Source organism: Scomber scombrus, chromosome 14 (genome assembly GCF_963691925.1).
Source record: "Scomber scombrus chromosome 14, fScoSco1.1, whole genome shotgun sequence".
Classification (NCBI taxonomy): domain Eukaryota; kingdom Metazoa; phylum Chordata; class Actinopteri; order Scombriformes; family Scombridae; genus Scomber; species Scomber scombrus.
Genome location: NC_084983.1, coordinates 24,025,977 through 24,047,464, shown reverse-complemented (window position 1 = coordinate 24,047,464; position 21,488 = coordinate 24,025,977). Strand labels below are relative to the sequence as shown.

General features: G+C 38.4%; 1 protein-coding gene across 1 annotated transcript in view; it reads right to left on the bottom strand.

Annotated features, from left to right (window-relative positions):
* LOC133993746 (gamma-aminobutyric acid receptor subunit beta-2-like) overlaps positions 1–21,488 on the bottom strand; it is a 56,852-nt gene that overhangs the window by 24,329 nt on the left and 11,035 nt on the right. The window contains exon 4 of the mRNA XM_062432793.1: positions 3,992–4,212. Coding sequence (XP_062288777.1) covers positions 3,992–4,212 — 221 coding nt within the window. The remainder of the gene's footprint in view (positions 1–3,991; positions 4,213–21,488) is intronic.

Genomic DNA, 21,488 nt, shown 5'->3' with positions numbered 1-21,488 from the left:
CCCCATACCTTGCCTCGCCTTTGATGGCCAGAATATCCTCCTTTCATCCTCAGTCACTAATCCGTGTCTTAGGTTTGACCCTCAGCTGATTTTTAATGACTATATAAGACATCTATGCAAAACCTCTTTCCACAGTCTAAAAGACATATATAAACGCTCCTCTCTAATCCTGTCAGATACAGAGAAGCTCCACTACATTCAGAACAGTGCTGCCAGGATCCTGATGAGAGTACGAACAAAAAAAAACATTTTACACCAATTCTGTTATCATTGCACTGGCTCCCTTCCTCCTTCGAATTGACTACAAAGTCCTGTTACTCACATACAAATCCATCAATGGACATGAAACCTCCACCCACACCCTCAGATCTGCCAGCAACTTGCTCCTCTGGGTCCCAAATACTAAACTCCACACCATGGGGGATCGAGCCTTCTGCTCTGCTGCACCACATGTGTGGTCCAGCCTTCCTAACCATCTGAGGGCAGACCCTAGTGTCTTTTATTCAGGAAAGGCTTTTATGTCTTAACTCTATTAGTATTTTGTGTGTCCTATGTTAATAATACTGTGCACTCCAAGGTTCACTATGAAGAAAAATTGCAGTAGAAATCAAATATATTATGTATTATTATTATTTAAATCAAACCTTACTTGAGTATGCTAATACCTCTAGTAGTTTGTCAGAAAAGATCTTTTTTCTGCAGTCTTGTTGTGCTAAGTAATCCTCTATGAACAAACTAGTCAGTTGAACAAATAACATTCAGGTCTATCTCACAGCAAATAAATCCTGATAAAGAACAAAGACAAGACACTCCTTTAGATGTGCCTTCTCAGACTTAACCTGCCAGAGATGTACAGAGAGGCACTTTTGTTCTTTGTTATCATTTGCTTTTGCATTATTATAATATTTTCTGAAGTCAATTGCTACTATTTGCTGTTGTTCCCCCAGCAGGTGCCTTTGGAATGATGAATTTAGTTTTAAAGATCAATATGAGGTTGGTTATGTGGAAGAAATAACTCTAGTTTGCATGTCAAAAGATGTGTGCATATGAATGTTTATTAGCCTGTTTGCCTTTTAGCCATCATAATGAATCCCTGGGATACATTTATGGTCCAACGGCAAATACAGCAAGTATGTGTGTTTGAATATTCATCAACTATTTGTACATTCTCTGTTCGGCTTTCTCTATTATCAGCATCCATGGATTCGCTGAATCCAATTCCATTTCCAATGAACAGCCTGAATGAGAAGAATCTCCTTTCCACAGACACAGATAATCTGGCCACTATTTCCTCATTAATGTATCCACATTGTATTTCTGTGACAAATGAACTGTTAACTCTGACGCACAGATTACTATTAAAATCACTATAGATCACAAGTCAGAAGAAGAATATTTTATTCATATATGTATCCTTACTATATCAGAATATAGGAAATATCACTTGCGTAGCCACTATTATTGATCACATTTCATTTTCTTTGGTTTTACTACTGATTTCTGCAATGGCCCAATTTCAGTCACAGGGACCATTTAACTTTCATGTAGTCTAATCTGACTAATTGGCATAATGAATTAAATAACTGCATAATTTGTATTAGGCTTTCAGGGAACATTAATATGTTGTATCTGCATGTGCTGCCTGGATATGTGTGCACTCACTCACATGCGCAAGATCCCATGACCCAATTTAGGATTTGTAAAAATCTGGTCATCCTACTTACATGATATTGAGTGTCAAGGGTGATGGATTTCTTCTACCAGTTTCAATCTAATCCTACTTCATCCAAAGTAATATTTGCACTGACTTTGTGTCAAAACGTCTGCTGTGCATGGGAAATTTTCAAAACCTTCTTCCAAGTGATTATGGAGTTTTTGCATATTGGATTCAATAGTGGGGTTGATACTGTAGGTTATCAATTTTAACTCATGTGACCTGACACAGGAATGTGTCATACTATTTGAGTTTTATTTCAGTAAGATTTGACTATCACAATCTGCGTGTACCTGTCTAGCTTTCTTCTGTATGCTTCTGTCCGCATTTGAAGTTGCAGCCAATGGTAAATGGACTGTACTTATATAGCGCTTTTCTAGTTGTTATGACCACTCAAAGCGCTTTTACACTACATTTCTCTTTCACCCATTCACACAATTATGGCAGGGGCTACCACACAGGGTGCCCACCTGCTCATCAGGAGGAAACTAATCATTCATACACATTCACACACCGATGGCCCAGCAACGGGAGCAATTTTGGGAAAGTGGTCATAGAGAAAATAGTATCATTATGAAGGATTTTTTTATTTTCCTTTTTTAATAAACTCAAGGCCTTAGCACTTGTTACATGAAAAGTAAAATGTAAAATGTGACTGAGAAAGAGATTTTAGTAATGTTTAGAGGGCAAGTAGCTGCCTGCTTGATTTTCCGCTGCACTCATTTTCCCTCCTTAATACTTGTCACTTTCTTTATATAAGGCATTTCTCCATCTCTACAGAATTTGATTGCTCCTCTTTCTCCTCCCCGTCTCCTTCTTCTACATTAATCAGGCCGCTGTGGCTCTGGAGGTAGAGCGGGTTGGCCACCAATCAGAAGGTCTTTGGTTCAATCCTCCTGGACTCCTCCTATCTGCGTGTCCTCAGGCAAGATACTGAACCCCAAATTGCTCCCAATGGTTGTGCCATCACCGTGCATGGTAATTTACCACCATTGGTGTGTGAGTGTGTGCGTGAATGTGAGTGTGAATGGGTGAATGAGCAGAAACATTGTAAAGCGCTTTGGATAAAAGCACTACATAAATGTACCCACTTAGCATTTCTTATTCATCATGTCCCCAACAATCAGAACTACTTCAACATAGAATCTTCCAACATGTTTATTTGGTGGAGATGAAAGCAGCACAAGAAACATAATGAAACCTTTTGTAAACATGCTGAACACTGTAGTAGGTCAGTGGGTGAGTACAAAAGACAGATAGCGTTGATGGAGAAGACCAACAAGAGCAGTATTGACAAGATGTCCCTCTAATCTTCTCCTTAACAACCCTCTCTCTCTCCTTTGTCTTATTGTATAACTCCCTCTCTATTTAATTTCATTCTCCCACATTGGTGCCAATGTGCTGCCATGACGACAATTAAGATGTTATGGTTTTCAATTAACTAGTCAGTTAATTGAAATCTAAATTGTGATCCTATTTTGATGCCAAAAAATATAATGTTCATAATTACTTTTTTTTTTTAGAAAAGTTATTTGGTAAAATAAAACATTTTGTTTTTTAAGCTCTTTATAGTGCTCCACCTAAATTGCTAAGTATCTATCTAGCCGACAACTGACCAGGGAAGCCTCTTTTATATTTGTTTGTTCGCTTGTTCAGCAAACCAAGATGTAACACAAATGTGTCCATGTTTGTAATTAAATAAGGAGGAGGGGTTGTTATTCAAAATCTGTGACGCTTGTGTTGGGTTGTGCAGCAGGCTGCTTTCTGGCTGTCAGTCAGTGAGACTATGTCTATGATAGAATGGTGATATTTCCTCTTAATGAAAATATATTTTACAATGCTTTTTAATACACTTGGTGGTAATGTAAGTTATGCAAACGTCACTTCATCAATGTTATAATTTTATCTTAGGGGCAATATTCCCGCTCACATCAATAGTTTTCTTCATCTAGCTCTAATGAGCTAATTATCGACTGAGACCAATGCAGTAATCCTTGTTATAAGCTGATAAAAGTTTGATTTTTTTTTCTCCCATGTTGTCTGTTGGATTTTTGAAAAGAAAGTATGCGGACAAAAAGTTAAGTGTGAAGTGTTTGACAACATGAAGTGGAAATTACTACAATTTTGGAAGCACAGTCTATCATTATCTGTTGCTGTACTCAATGTCGCTATACTCCCCCAGCATGTATTTCATTTGCTTAATTTCAAATGTAAATATCAAACCCTGCAGTCCTGTTGTGTACTGAAAAGTGTTATTTTAAGAGATTAAAATCTCACCTTAGACCGTACAGTACTGTACCATCCGGGTGCAGTCGGATCATTCTATTTTTCACTGTGACACCATGGACAAACGATTTCTTGTCGTTGAGGAAGTAGGTGTCGGGAACCCAAAGCTGGTCAGCCACCCGGTTATCTAAGGTCAGGTTGAGGGGAATTTCAGTGTAGGACAGTCGCTTGTCCCGCCAGGCCTGCTGGAAGTACATTGTCAATGTGTAGTCCTGTAAGTGCACAGAGAGAGCAAATGAGGACAGAGAGGGGAAGAGCCAGGAAAACAGAAGGGAAGGAAACAGATGAAGCGGGGGGAAAGCATCCAGGAGACAGAGGAAGCGAGATGGATGTGGAGAGAAAAGAGAGAGAAGAGACAGTTACTCCAAAAAGCAACCATTTTACACAACTATTCTGTGATACTTTTCCATGGCAAGCTCTTAGATTAGACCAGACTTGGCTTCAATATTGGATGAAGTTCACTTAAAAGCAGTAGAAGTACAGACCAAAAACCCTCAGTACAAAGCAAAGGGGAATTCCTTCTGTTCACAGAAACATGAGGTTATGCTTTTTGTAAGTTTAACTATTGTTTGTGAAATGGGCTTACTATGTTTTACTTGCATAGCATATTCACCAATTTCCTTCTATTTGTTCTTCCCAGAACTAGCATGGTCTATCCTCTCACATCACATCGAGTCCAGTACAGACATCAGAGGGACTGTATATTGTTCCAACACTGGTTGGAACAATGAAATGCACACCTGCACTAGAAAAATAAGTTGAAGAACAAAACTAGAGCGCTAGAAAACAATACAGGTTTATTTAAATAACGCAGATTTGCAAATGTTTTGTGAGGAAGAAGATGCATTTAAAAATAAAAAAATAAAAATTTGCTTGGTGTCAAGAACATATAATGTTATTTTGGTGAGAAAACAATGTACTTGAACATAACATTGATTGTGTTAAAGAAAAACTCAAAATTAATATTTAGAGCGTTGATTGAGATTAAATTCAGGATTGGACTAGACAACGATAGAAATTCTAATGTTATGATATCAGGCACACACACACACACAAACACACCCCCACACACACACACACACACACACACACACACACACACACACACACACACAAAGGCTGAAACACATATAGTAGGTTAATAATTTATAAACAAACAGAGGAAGTTTTATCTGTTGCAGTAAAAATCCCAGATGGTAAATCTAGGACACGATAAAACAGTCAAGCCAGCAGTCGGATGCTCATGTATAGCTCACTGAAGTAGGGAGCCTACCCATCATCCATGAAAAACTAAGTTAAATAAACTTGCTGTCTCAGGGAACTTTTTGTCATGACTGGCACATCCACTTCCTGGCAAAGAAGCTGAACATGCATTTTTGAATATGCCCCTCGGCTACAGATCTGACATCCTACAGCACCTTTGGGACGGGAGGCTTGGATTTTGACTGGATGGAGTCAAGGAAACGGGAGCAGCTTTTCCTCAGTGTACTTGTTTGAATTAAATGGATTTTGTCATGTTGTTTTTGTTTGTACCTTGTTTGGCTTGGAGTGCTGACAACCATGCGTTTGAGAATTTAGTTTTTCAAAGACATATATAGTATAGTGGACATTCTAATGTTCAGCACAATAATTTGACTTGGAGTCGGAATAGAACAATTTGAATAAATCTAGGGTTGAACATTGTATGGGATTGTCTTATTCTCATATAAGGAAGCAACACTGAAATGTCTTATTTAGGCTAATGTGAAGAAAACACATTTGGATGGGTTTGCAGGGGCTGGAGACTGCCAAAAAGCGAGACAGTGGATTCCTGCATAAAAATATGTAAATAGTAGAATATGTGATTTCAAGACAGTAAAATAACAAACAATAAAATAACTGTAAAGGTCTAATATTTGGGGGGCTTTTCACTTGCACCAATCCCTGGCTGCACGTGCTGCTTTCTCAACACTTCCATCCCTGGTTGATGGTTATGTAACAGCTCACACTCCATTCTCTCTGGCACGCTTTCCACCACAGCACGTGTGGCTGAAGAGATGCTTTTTGCCATGTATTCCTCCTATACTATCTCATCAATGAAGACCATCAAACAAAAGGGTTTTTCTGTGATGTGTGAAACATAAGGAAGGTTTCTCTAATTTGCATTGTTGTGTATGCACACACACACACACACATACACACACACGCATAATATCTCTTCTCATATTGTCAGTCATATGGACATTGAAAATGACATCTGCAATCTGTAAAGTGTACATTTGTATCAACACATTTTGTATATGTGGGTTTACATAGACACAGCTGCTCAACTATAGTGTGTGTGTGTGTGTGTGTGTGTGTGTGTGTGTGTGTGTGTGTGTGTGTGTGTGTGTGTGTGTGTGTGTGTGTGTGTGTGTGTGTGTGTGTGTTTGTGTGTGAGTCTATTTGCCCTGGCTGAAGAGAAACAGCAAAAAAAAAGAAAAAAAAGCCAAAACAATGCAGCTGTGATTTTCACCTGGCACGGTTATACAGCAGAGCCCCTTGCAATATGTAACAGCAGGGATTAGATAACAAGAGTCATGATATTGTGTATTACATCACTAGCAGCCTTAGCACTCATAAAATGCATCATTTGTAGAAGCCCTCAGTCATTCTGGCATGTGCACGAGTCCCCCTACCACAGAGTCCACTTTTTGAATCTGAATTACTCTTAAACTGACATGAAAAACTGACAGTCATGGTGGAGTAAGGAGGATGTTATGTGGCGTGGGATGTAGTTATTAAACTGAGTGAATGTTTACATTGTCATCCCTGAGAGCCAATTATTGGAGGCCTATTTACTTGAGGAACTTCTGGTCTGTTTTGCGGGTCAGACCCTGTGGAGCTGCCACTGTGGCTAGTTTACAGTAAACATAAAGCTCTCCTCGAAGACAGCTATGGTGTGCCTCTTCTTTTTTTTTCTTTCTCTGTGGGAGGAGGAGGTTGTAAATCACCAGAATAACTGCAGTGGCTGTGCGCATGTAAGTGCAAAGGAGGCTGTCATAACAACAGTCATAATGAGCATCAATACATAAACTACGCAAGAGAGAGAAAGGGATTGGGAGAGAGATGGAAAGAAAAGGGAAAGCAGACAGAGCATGATACAGGAAGAATGATGTTGAATTTATGAGTATGGAATATGCTGTGCTGCTAAGCTGCCAAGGAGAGGAGAAAACAAAGTGATCATTATACCCTTACATTCAAAGCTACTTCAGAATGTGAGAATTCATTATAACTAATAACTAATTCTGGTTCCACAGGATGCTTCCTACTGTGTTAATGTTTCCTCATTTTGAACATTTCTTATTGTTAAATACATTTCTTACTGATACTGTCAAACATCAAACACACACAATATTCAATAATATAAGTCAATCAGTTCCTCAAATGATCAAACTCTGTGATCAGTGTTGCGCACATCAGCTATATGTTTCTGTTTTAAAACCTTTGAACCCAAAGGTATAGTTACATCCCCTGGGATAGAACAGTACAGTACAAATAAATAAAACCTTTGAATACTTAGGTCGATACTCAACACCTTGACACATGCACCATATGCGACTACACTATCAAAAACCTGTGTTGGTGTGCTCATCTGCTGGGGAAGAATCTGGTAATATAAGAGCCTTTCTAAGGTGTGCTGATTCTGCTCACAAGGCCTGCCGCTGGTTTACACTGCCATACTGAGAGAGTAACTTTCATCCCCACTCTGCAGTAGCTTGTATCTATCTGGGCAAGTGAGAGGAAAATGAAACAGTGTACAATTATTGGCTACCTCACTTTAACCTGCTGTCATGTTAAAGTCCTTATTTCCCAAGCCACAAATCCTGAAGAAGTCATAAGGACCAGATTCAATGTCTGATATAATAGAACTTTTTGGCTAAATATGAACCTGCAATTGATAATATACACTAATTGTTTAAATGTGGACAGTGAAACAAGAATAAACAACTTCAGCCCATATGTAATCATTAATGAAAGCCTCTTTGGGCAGTGTAGCACTGCTATGGGATATAAGTTATTATTGCTCCCATTTTTTTCTCCTGGCAAATGTAAACTTTTTGACTGCAGCTATAGCCGAACTGTTTTTTTTTAACACAATGGCACAGTGTTGTAAAGCAGAAATAGAGTTTTCCTACTGCAATATTGAGTTGTCCTGGCAAATGTAATCTATATTTAGAACAAACTATCCTTTTAAGTTGTTTGGGTTCAACTCAGGTGGCCTTGGCTGCTGGCTGATTTTTTTTAACATACCTTGATAGAGGCTGATAAAACTTTCTCCCATCTATTACTCTCCAAGTTCAGTCAGACCAAACCAAACTCTGAAATTACAGTCTGGATGCAGCCTTTTTAATATAAAATACACATTGGATGAGGAGAACTGATTGCTGCAAGAGTTACTTTCGTGCAAGATAGTGTTTGCTTAAAGGTGCCCTGTGGAGTTTTGTAGTAAAGTTTGTATTTACATTCAGTGTTACTCACCAAAATTAAGTGTGTGTCATTGAGGTCTAACAAACACTTTGCATGTATGTAATTTGTTATATATTTGCAAAACAAAACAGATGCATAGAGTTTAAAGTCACTACTTTTTCTGCGTGTACCACATAACTGCTTAACATTCTTCAATTCTCTCCCCTAGTTTCATGTCTACACTGTCACTATGTAATAAAGTCACAACATGCTCAAATAAACATTTAAAAAAAACCCCACTGTGTTATGTGAGTGGGTGAGTGCTGGCACTCAGGGAGTCAACTGATGATCACCTGATCTGCCGTGTAGCATGAATGTCTTAATGCTCTTGCTTATGCAACTCTATGTTTCTTCATCAAACAATTAGTGACAAAGTTAAGCACATCCTCTTATGTACATGATGTGTTCCCAAATGTACTGTTGTAAACTTCAAATTGTGTTTCATCACTGAAAGGGCATGTTTTACAGCGAGAGTGTGGGCAGATTTCTCAGACAGAGACAAAGTTTTCAGACAATGCTGCAAGTATATGCTTGGTCAGTCAGCCCTTCAGGCAGTCAAATTGTGCAAAATCTCATATTGGCATTTCGTGCCATGGATATTACAATTTTGGTCCGATATAATTTGACTGCCAGGGAGACTCATGAATGCCAAAAGTGTGCTTTCCACTGCAGGGAATTTTAACATATGTCAGGGCTTTCCTGTGCTACACATTCACCTTGAATATATGCAATCTCAGCCTGGATCACTTTCTCAGAATTACAGAAAAAATGTTGAGTCTTGAACACACAGAAACAAAGATCAGTATTAATGTGTGGAGAACAAAAAACTATTGGAAATCAAAACAAAAAAAGATGCTTCAGCTGCCCTCTCTGACCTCCTCAACCCCACTCATTCTGTGAACTGCCCTGTCCACTAACCCTTCACATCCCATCCCTGCCCTTGCACCGCATGGCTTCTCTAATATTAGAGTTATTTTGCTGGACATGTGTTACTAGCCCTACTATATACCTGAGTATGTAATAATTGTTCTAACTTTCAATTTGACTTGTAATTGCTTGAAAGATCATTATCTTGCAAAAAGCTTTTTCTTACCAGCCAGTATGTTTAACGTTTAGCTGGGTTTAGGCACAAAAATGACTTTGTAAAAGCAGCAATAAACAATATTCACTCTAATAACAATTAATCAAATTGCCAATACCGTGAAGCGATTTGATTCATGCTGTGAAAGACGATGCTCGTAGTGATGAAAACACAGAAAACTCTCCCCTACATCTGCAGCTCTGCATCTAGTTTTCCAGCTCACTATTTTGGTTCACTCTAAATACTCTAATATTGTTGTTTTCAGCAGGAGGAAGCGTGCATTTCAGTGAACCAACCCCCGATAAACCCACCAGCACCAGAGGGCAGTCAATCAATGTTTCAGGAATTAACAGAGAGCAAAACAGAGCTAAAAGGGGAATTAATATTGGACTTATTACTTATTGGGTCATATTAGGCTTTGGAACAAATGACTGATGCCCCTTTTTTTCTCTGAGAGAACAGTTTGTTGAAATGGAAAGAGACAAAAAGGAAGAGGATGAAGTGAGACGTCAGGCAAAGGAGAGGAGGAAAAGAAAGTGAGGAAAAGACTGAGAAATTCACGAGGAAGGTTGTGAAAAATGTGGACAATAATGAAGTGTGATAGAGGAAAGACGACGATAAAGGAGGGAAAATGGAGGCATAGGTCTACTGGGATAGAGAAAAGAGAGAGGGATCAAAATGAGGATGACATGAGGATGACGAAACTCGTTACATGTACTGGTTATATATCTCTTTCTACCAACTACCCTTGAAGCCCATTTTCCATTTGAGAGCTGTGGAATAGTGTGGTGAGTTTGCTGGAAGGGATGGGGGTGGAGGGTGTAGTAGGGTTTTTTCGAGGGGGGTAAATGAAAGGCGTTGGAAAAATCAGTGGAGCAGTGATGCAAATTGCTTTTATTCTCACAGCTCTTCACTTCCAGTCTGATTTCAGCCCCAGCAATGACCTCTCTTTGGTAGCCCCCCCCAGGCTTTTCATCCCTCTCCTCTGCCCCATCTCGTCCTCCTTTTTTTTTTCTATCCCATTTTCTCTCACTCCTTTACATGAATATACTTCCATCTACGTTTCCCTATAGCTTCTACTCTCTCATATATTCCCTCTCCACCCATCCATCCATCTATCTCAATCTCAGAGGTGCTCCTGTTGCATCTATTTAAATGTGGTAGGGTAAAAAAAAAGGGAAGCGGAAACACATTTGAGGCAAGTGTGAATGGCTTAGATCATTACCACTAAACAGACACAGCCTAGGGAGCCTTCTAGAAAACATGACAGGTGTTGGAACAGCCTCTGAGGTGCTAGATGGGCTCTGAAGGGCCTCATAAAGGATTCAGATTTGAATATCTCTTGAAAGCTCATCGACATGAAGCTAGGGAATATTTAATTTCCTAAACTGACATATTTTTTTAGTTTTTGTAAAATGGCACCTAATCAATCAAATGACTGGCAAAAACAGATTTCACAATTTCTTCTTTTTGAGAATGATAATCCTGAGACACATGTATATGTAACATATGTCATTTAAATTATTCCTATAGTTTACTGACCTTGAGGAGTAGGACTGCAGCCAGATTACAAAGCCTCCTGTGCCTCTATCCTATTTGTGTCTCTCTCGCATTCTCCTCTCCTACTCTCTCTGAAATACCTCTAGTAGGGAGGAAATGTGATCCCACCAACACTCAGCCATATGTCCATACCACACTCTTCAATCATCCAGCTACTTCAATGTCTCCAAAAAGCCCTCCAACAACAAGTGGCTTTCAATTTCCTGTCTCACACTGTCCTCATGCCATCAGCCACGGGTTTAGGGTATGAGAAACCTGGCATAGGCCACAGCATTTCCAAAGATGCCTAATAATAAACATGCTGATCCCCACAGAGCTGAGTGACATATATTCCCCAGTCTCAGGAGATCTGTGTTTGGAGTCCTTGGGTTTCAGCTCTGTAGCTGGAACAGCTTGTGCACTGCATGTCGTAACTCTGCAACAGGAAAGCATACAGGAGTGCTGCAGGGGTTTCATTTGGCCCTTTTTCTCCAGAATGAATAATGTCGATTTTTTTTTAATGACTTTATTGACAGAATCAATGTATGACAGTCTGACTGACAGCTTAAACAAGAATAACAACTACAACCAAAATACTGTGATAGCTATAGTAAGTTTGCAGTGATTTAGAAACAGTGTCTCCATTATCAAGTGTGTCTATCAAATAGCACTTACAAGTTTATTTTTTCCTATGTGAAATGTTCTGCTTGGTACATACTGTGGTCTCAATTCTTAATAGGGGATATGTTATGGATTTTCACAGGGCCATTTTACTCATTTTTTTATTCTTAGGCTCGACTGGAATATCTTTGTGTGCTTTACAGTTCAAAGAAATGTCTTATTTAACTCATACTGACCCTGAATTCAGCCTCTGTCTGAAAAAGGGCATTTTAGCTCCTGTATTTTTAAGCCGACCCTCTCCCAGGGAGACCACTCTGTTCTGATAAACCAGCTCTCAGAAGCTGCCCCTCAAGAGACTTCCTCTGGCTCTGGAGGCAACATCAACAAACCATGCAACAAACAAGGATTTCAATGCTTTTTCTCATTCTATACTCAAAATGTCAACCTCTCAAATACATCCATACATGTTTGTATACAATTCAATCCGAAGAGTAAGTGGACAATGCAAACAATTTAGGTTACAGAAAATCTTCAGCAACAAAGGCTATGGAACGAATGGTGGTTTATAGGCATGTGGCAGGGTAGAAATAAGAAAAACAAATGAAGTATACAGATCCGGTTGAGCCTTGGCTTTTGACTTACAGGGAGCATTTCTACATAAATTAGTCTGAGGTTTTGTAACTTTAACCATGCTTAGCATAAATATCTGACCCTATAACAGTATATAACTAACAGTAAATCACAATATGTCCCAATATGCATGTCACAAACAGTTATGCTAAAAAGCAAATATACTGATTGTGTGGCCTTTAAGGCATACATTCTAATGTGCTTTTATTTTGAAATACTTTTATTTTGAAATGTGTTTATCTTGCTTAGGAAGTTACAGGCTCGCTGTTCACTTCCTGTTAGGAGTTTGAGGGAGCCAGCTGAATCTGCACACCTGTGTTTGTTTGTTCATCGAATGTAATCCACACTGTAAACGCCATAGAGGCAATCTCGTAAGTAAATCATTTCATATTTGGATGCATAAATTAATGTAACATTTTCATTTATATCTATTTACATTGGAGGAAAAGCACATGTTGCAGAGTAAAATGGTGATTTTTGTATTTTGTCTTGTTACAGTTTGCACTCTGTCCGTGTAAGATGATGTAAAGAGCCACAGTAAACAGCAACTAAAGCTCACTATGACTCAAGTCATCATTTGAAAGGAAGAATTTAGCTAGTTGTATAGCTGCAATTCCTACACTATAGAGCCAAAATGTGCTTTTCATACAGCCGTCAAACTGTTAGCATCAGTTGGACTCTAATTTCAATATAAATAAATTATCCAATAGGTATATGTACACGTATACTTGTACATGTGTACGTGTATGCATATGTTTTTTGAATAATAGCAAAAAATGCTGATTGGCTGGTGCATGCATTTGTGTTTCTTATAAAGTCCTCTACATTGAATTCTCATAAGGGCATTATATTGACCCGAAGCTCTTAGACTCAGTTCACTTTTGCTATTTTTCTTCCCTTCAGACCATTTCCTTAGTTTATGGCATGTTGGAAATTAGATAACGGATTTCAATCAAGTCCAGCCTCTTGTTTACTTCTACTCTGCCTAACCTACCTTTCCATCACCCCTCTCTCTCTCAGTGTCATGTACCCTCTCTGTGTATATATCCCCATTTTCCCTCCATACTCTGCTCTTTCATCATTTACTTTGGCCTGGACATAGCTTTCAAGAGACCTTGCTGCTGTAGGTGAATCAAATTTAGAGGAACATTTATTTTTTTCCCAGTTCTCCCAAAGCAGAGGTTCACAGCTTTGCCAGTTGGCAACCATGCAGCTTAACTGACTACATACAATTTATTAGAGTTGACTGGAGCATCTGCAGGCTCTTTTATATCCCCGGAGAGGAGTGTAGTGGAGTGGCAATTCCGAGAGGGGATGTTCAGAGTAGGTGGGGAAGGGTCCGGGAGAAGAGGGCAGAGCAGGACGCAGATTATTAGGGTGCTTTTGAATCCCTCTGGAAGACATGGGGGAAGTTGATGGAGGTTTCAATCTCAGCTGTCACAGACAGAAGGTTAGCTGGCCAAAGAGATGAGGGGTAAAAAATGAATCTGTCTCTGTCCACGTCATTTGTCCCACTTACTGTGTCTCTTGCTTGAACATATTGTGTGTGTGTGTGTGTTTGTGTGTGTATGTGTGGTGGTGTGTGTGTGAGCGTGGGTCTGTGGTGGTGGGGGTACAGCAGATTTACACTAAAAAATGAAGGTCGAACGAATTTGAAATGACACGCAATTTGTTTGAATGAAATTGGAAGCTTTCCCCTGCCCTATTCAGTAGTTCATGTAATGTGCAGTGAATGACAAGAATAATTTAATCCTTTTTTTTCTTTTTTTTCAACTTCACATTACACATGTTTGATTTCACTTTCTACCAACAGTCTTTTTTTAATAGCTGTATGTAAACAAATCATGTCAAATCACAGACAACACCAGATAATTCTGATAGCTTTGAATCGAAAATGTAACAAACCAGGTAAAATATAGAACTTTGAACTTAGACTTTAATCTTATTATCTAAAATTGCAAGTCTATCAACTTGATTCGGATCAAGTGCATCTCTCTTATTTCCAACATTACCTGCCATTCAGAGCATAGGTGGTTCCTGTTACACACATGTATCTACAAGCCAGCTTTGAGAGTTGCGTGGTATCTATGCACCCTGTATTTCACCAGTAAAGCAGTGTGTTACTGTCTGCAGAGAGTCCCCGTCATGTAAGCTTGCATCTCCTGAATGGCGTCACCATTGCTTTAGCACTTGACATTGTTCCACTCATCTGTGGCACCTCCGCAGCCTCACTTGGTTTCCACGCTTGCAAGTGAGTCTGCAGTATAGTAATACAGCTGCTTTTTTCCCCCAAAAGTCGACAAAAAGCCTTATCTTTGTTATGTACTTTGCTTTCTACGGTGAAAACCCCAAAATACTTCCACACACTGCTTCTCAGACGCTTTGGTGTTGTGATTGCCTGCTCAGGATGCCTTTGCTCCTCCATTTAACCTTGTCAACGTAGCAAACACCACATTACTAGCTTAATTAACTGATAGGTCAGGGGGTCAAGCTGATCATTATTTTTTTAAGTGCCTGCTGCTGAATCATAAGGCAAACTTATCTCAGATGGTCTGTTGTGCTTACAGACTGTAAATTTGGAATTTGACCAGGTCATTATAGTTTGAATGATACGTTTTATCCCATGTTCGAACAAATGCTTGAATTTTTTATAAAAAGTGACCCTGCTAGTGTGTTATTGTAAGTCAATAAGCAGCTAGACGTGCAGTTCTGTTTATGTTTTTGTATTTACTAAAACATGCCAAATTTCTGTCTTCCTGGTGATGCTAAAGCTTTAGACAATTGTCCTTTTCCTATACCCTACGTACACAATACACATACAAATTCACTGATCTACTGGAGGAGTCCCACATCTCATGCATTATGGAAGTCTGGGGAGCTGTGGAAGAAGCTGATTGCTATTCAAACAGAGTACCAAGAAGCACACACCACATCCACACATCGTCAACAATAAGGTAATGCAACACAGACTAATCTGTGGATCGATGGCACATATACAGCCTCAGTGAGTACAGTAAACTCGTTATCAACATATATCTGAACCACAAATTCAGTTTAGGCACATGTCTCTGTGTGTGTGAGTGTATGTCTTTGTCTATGGAAAGAGTTGTGTAAGTCCAGATTTGATGGCCTGCATACAGTATCTCCTTGAGCAAGGTTACCCTTGAAGAAGCAATATCTGCTCACAGTTGGACTGACCTACAAGAGACGCAGGGGTGCTTTAGGATGGTGTCAGCTTTAGAATGTGTGTGTGTGTGTGTGTGTGTGTGTGTGTGTGTGTGTGTGTGTGTGTGTGTGTGTGTGTGTGTGTGTGTGTGTGTGTGTGTGTGTGTGTGTGTGTGTGTGTGTGTGTGTGTGTGTGTGTATCTGTGTGGCAATGACATTCAAGGATAAGGATAGATCCATGTTATAAAAATAATAAATAAAAAAATAATAATTCAATTTATCTTCACAGTATACCAAAACACAAAGAATGATATTAATTAAAAACAGATCATCTTTAATTTTGTATATTTATATTAACTATTTATTTTTAATTGTGTTCAGTGTGGTCAAAATTTGAAAGTCAAAGTTTGACTACTTTTACAAATGAAATAGTCCTTATAAAAAAATGTTGTCTGTGGAATGTCTGTAATTCAGACATTTCACATTTACTGAAGTTTTCAAATGTCACTTTTGAGTTCCTTAAACACCAAAAAAATGAAACTGCATTGACCTATTCTATTGGAGCTCACTGGTAAATTGTGCTGTGATTAATTGATACATATAACATGTTTAGAACATGTTTATTCCAATACAATAAACTGTTCTATTTGCATGAATAGAATACTATTTTCATAGTTTTGATCTATTCAAAAGACCTTGTGATTGTAGTTTATGTTAAACCTTTACATTATGATTAAGTATTTGACTGTAAGACACAAACATTTGGTTTCATGCATGCAACAATGAGTCATGAATCATTAATACCCATAATACTCCAGAATGAAAGCACATCTCAAACTTGCACACATCACATCATGCTCAACACTAATCCTTGCAATGTTATTTGTTTTTCTCCTCATCTCTCCCTATCTGACCTCTTCACCGGTGAGAAATATCAAGATTATAGAATTCAATTCAATGCCACTGGCATCAAATAAAAGACAGCAGAAAGTATTTTTGTAATGCTTGTTTAAAGTTTGATATTAAATAGAGGGTAGAATGGATGGATATTGCACAGAAATATATGCACTGCTCATTCCATATATAAATATAAAATCTACTCCTCAGCAGAAGGAGAGTGATTAAACATACTGTAGGTGTTTCCTGTTCCAGGAGAGCACTTCCTCTTCTTACAGGCAATAAAACACTCAGAAAACCAATACCATCAATGAATAAAACACACTTAGGAAAACCTCTTTGAACACAGTGCATCAATGTAAAAAATATGACCATATACACAAATACGAAAAGATGGACACTTTTTTTTTTGCATCCAATCTTCCCCAGCAGGAGATGTACAAGTAGGAGAAATTCCAATAACAGGAGAGAAAGCGTTAAAAAACACCTCATTTTAGACTGTGTATGGCTGGCTAACCTCTCATCCATATTTTCTCTTCTCCTTATCTTTTCTTTGGATAGTTGCTCAATATAAGACTGAATAATTAAAAAGCTGGAAGCTGTTTCAGACTTCATCTATAGCATAAAACCCCCTTTAATATTGCAACAGAGAACAACAGTACTTACTAGTGACTTAATTTAACCAACTGTAGAGAATTACAAAGAAAGCTCTTGAGTAACAAACCTGTGAAGACAAATAATTGTTGTTTTCTGATTATGAATTGTACAAAAAATAAACATTTCAATTAAACTCAAACTGTAACTTGCTAAATTAACACATAATAGTAAAATACAGACAACTGAAGAAAGTGAAGTGATGGAAAAAGTATCACTCAAACCATCAGGAACTGCTGCATTATCCCTCTCGGTGCTATCCCATTATCAGCTCTCAGTGTCATGTTCACCTGCTGTGAAAACCAATCCGCACCCGCTGACTCTCCTGTTTAGCCATTATCAACTTTATGTATTGTGACAAGCTTTGATAAAGCAGAACAGACAGCTGGCAATATGAGTTTCCACCCATTGTGAAATCTGTATGTTCGTGTCGGATATGAGCCAAACAGTGACCCATAACAAGAATCATAATGCTGTGATGGTAAGACTGAACATCTTAACCATGTAAGTAAATATATCTATTCTAAAAACAAGAAAAAATATATCTTACATAAAACATAGACTTTTCAAACTGAGCTTTTTCAGAGTGAATGGCTTTAAAACTGCTGGTTTTGTGTCATTGGGGTAAACAATACAATTTTGTATGACTTTGATCAGCCTTCACATACATGGAAAAGTATCTCTACACCGCTGCAGTGTTAAGAAAGCCTGCTGGTTTCTTCTTTGATTGCATTTCAAATGATACAGGTGCTATTTGTCAATGACAAATAGTTACACTGTTGGTGATTGCATGTGTATAAAGGAGTAATTTGATTTGAACTCTTAACACAGCAGGGATTATCAGTGTGTGTGAATTATTGCTCAAAGCATTATCAAATCATTATTTGATTATCATACAGTTGTCTGACAATGGAAACAGAAAGATATGTCAATGTCAACACTTGAATTATGTAATCACCTATGTCACATATAAGTCACTACAGTGGGAGTTGAAAGCAACCAAATGCTCCCCCAGCTAAGACCAAGTGAAGCAACCAGCCATATTTTTCAAAACTGGTAATAATTCACCAGTGATGGAACCAAATATGATTTAAATATATCAGATATTACACTGCCGACAGAGGTGAATGACATCCAAATTTGTGGAGTACTATTACACTATTTTATCACCTGACAGACACACTTTGCTTTAAACTCACACAACTTCCTCTCAGTCAGATTGTAAAACACTGATGCATAACATATACACACTTTTGGAATCAGCACAAGTCACTTTTTGCCTACATTGAGAATAAATTCCATAAATCCTGATTATATATGTTGTAAAACAGGTGTATGTTTCGGTGGGCAGAGCAGGATAAAGCTTGACATATGTTGCACAGGTGCTATTCTTCATGACCCAACGCTGTCACCTTGGGCGACAGCAGAGGGGAAGATGACAAGCTTAAGTTAGAAACCATCTTAAAACTGCCTGCAAAATAGCCAGCATTTGAGATTTCCTCATAGACACTGTAAACCAACTTCTTATCACCTGGGCCTCCTCTTATATTATGGACATTTTGTGCCATGTTAGCTAAGTGGCTAATTTGTACTTATCATTCTATCTTTTTTAAACTACACACTTCAGACTAACTTTGTTTTTAGGAGTAACACAACTTATTTAGATGTAAACTCCAATACAGAATTAAAATACACATTTAAAAAAAATAAAAAATAAACTGAATAACCAGATACACAAACAGACACAGATCATAACTCTTCATTCCACAACCACATTAGACCCTATTTTGATGTTTGACAACACTAAACCAGATACACACACCTGCATGCACACTCACACAGTTCATGCACACACATCGTTTTGACCTGAGTAAGGTCATTGTGAGTGGATGAGCCGAAATGAAGCAATCTCACTCTACTCACACTTTATAGGATATCATACTGAGTGTGTTAGTTTGAACATGTTACCTTGATTAACAATCTAAAAATAGGTCCTACACAGTAATGAGTGTTATCCCCTCTTCACCACACTGATGCTTACACACTCAAGGCAGGAATAGCAGAATGTTTCAAGTCCCTCTCCACTCAAAATTTTGTTTTTCAACTTGTTCCTAAAGGTGGATGTTTGAGCTTCACTTTGCAGAATCATGCACAGCATGTGCAGAGTTTGACACTAGAAGGCTGTTCTCACATTTAAATACTGAAAGGGGAAAGTTTGACTGTGATCATTGAAACTCCCTTAAACTCAATGAGTTTGAGAGGTGTACCTATGAGCATCATTAGTGACAAAACAACTAGTTTGAAGCTAAAGCAGTGCTGGTATGCAACTTACACAAGTGTAATGTGGAAACATGCACATACACTGATAATAGACTTGCAAATTAAGAGACATCTTGCTTCCAGCAGTTACATTTCTGAAATTAACAATATTTGCATATTCATTGAATCTGGATTTTCAATGAGGGAGAAGGAGATTTAATAATTAATAATTTAATAAGATTTAAAACCACCTAACTCAACCGCTGATTCACCTCATCATCCTTGACTCTTGCATGATTCTACCAGACTTCATATAATCCCTCCATACAATATGTCATTTACATTAAACTAATTTATCCATCCATAAGTGGCATTACATCTGCAAACTGCAGAGTTACAGTAAATCCCTTTTGGATATACACATCTAAATAATAATTCACAACTAAGACACAAAGACATACTTCAGTTTCCAGTTCCATCTTTGAAGATACACGTGCACAGTGTCAGAGAAAAATGTATCACTTTAATACATAAGCACCTGCCCTGGAGCGATGTCAGCTCTATGATTGTCAAAAATTCTCCAGTCAACACATGCCAATGCCAAATAACTGTCAGTGAACATTTAACACTTATTCAACACTGCCACGCCTTTTGTTTAGGGCACGTTTGGATGCTCAAGAAACTGGACTTATCTTTTTGACTTCCCCAATCAATTATCCAACCAGCCTGCCGTCTTACCTCACAATACATTATAGTGTGTTTTGTGTATAGTATTCATTCTGATCACAGTACATGAGTCTGTCAGTATTGTAATGAAGGAAAATTCAAATTCGCAATGATCCAAACACTATTGCCTCTGCTGGAAACAAAAAATTGCAATCACAAAGGGTCATTATCACTAACTATGCCGTTTGTTCTTTTTTCTTCCACCCTCAGCAACAGCCTTTTAAATACAATTCATTACATACATCAGTAAGCAATGGGATCATTGTTCATGAAGCTGTGGTGTCTAGTGCTGCTACTGACTTCAAATAAGTTCTGTCTTGCTTCTGATCCAAACTCACAGTTCAGTGCAGTAGTTGTAGACCTATATAAACAGTGTTTGTAATGTTATTGGTTCAGCAAACACCTACTGTATCTGCAACAGAATCAAATAACGATATTGTTTTGTGACTTTTACGTTGACATATCATAGAGCTGATATGCCAAAACCTTATGGTTTGGAAAGTGATTATTCAGTATAGTCAGTTTAGCTTGAGGATTTAGTGTTAAATATTATTATTATACATGCACTGAACACCTTCACTTCCAATCACACTTAGTAGCTCAAACAAATGGCACAAACACTCACAAGAAGTGTGGATGTAGGCCACAGATAATGTGTCATTTTGCCAGGTCAGAGATTTGGCAGCAAAGTAGAAGTAGAAATAAATCTGCAGTTTTGCTGTTTTTTACTATTATGAAAACACTGAGGAATGGCAATGGTTATATAAGGGCTATACATTTGTCCTCATTTAATGTTTTTATACCATGCATGAATAACTACTGGCTTATGATGAACTTATAGGTTGACTTGTATTGTTTTCACCTCAACAACTGAAACAAAACTTTGAGCAGGTGAGTGTCACTGGTGGTAACACACAAACAAACAGGGCAGTGGGGCCAGTGATCTAAGTGACTGAAATAGTAGGCCAGCCGATTAACCCACTTCGATTTGTAACTCTGTCTAATCCCCCCGGTGGCAGGGCCCCAGCCTTGTGTCATTATCAAACAGGCAGGGAAACGCAAAAGTGAGAGAGCGAAACAAGAGGATGAGCGGACATCAGAACGAACATCAGTTTGACACAGGACAGGTGTGGACATTATTGCCCTGCAATGAGCGACTGGAACAACAGCAATATGCTGTCAATTCCACACACTCTGCCCGCTGACAAGAAAACAAGATGTTGCTGTTTAACAGTTAGACCTACAGCTGCAGGGAATGGCTGGTGTCTGATGGCTAAACATCCACCCCATCATTCACTGTCACAGGCAACAGTGAATCAGATGCCTAACTAGTGAGCTTGTTTAACCTGGGGGAATTGATTACACGCCTTCCTTCCTCTGACATTTTGAGCTGTGTTACTAATTGTACAATAAGCAGTGTCTGAAACA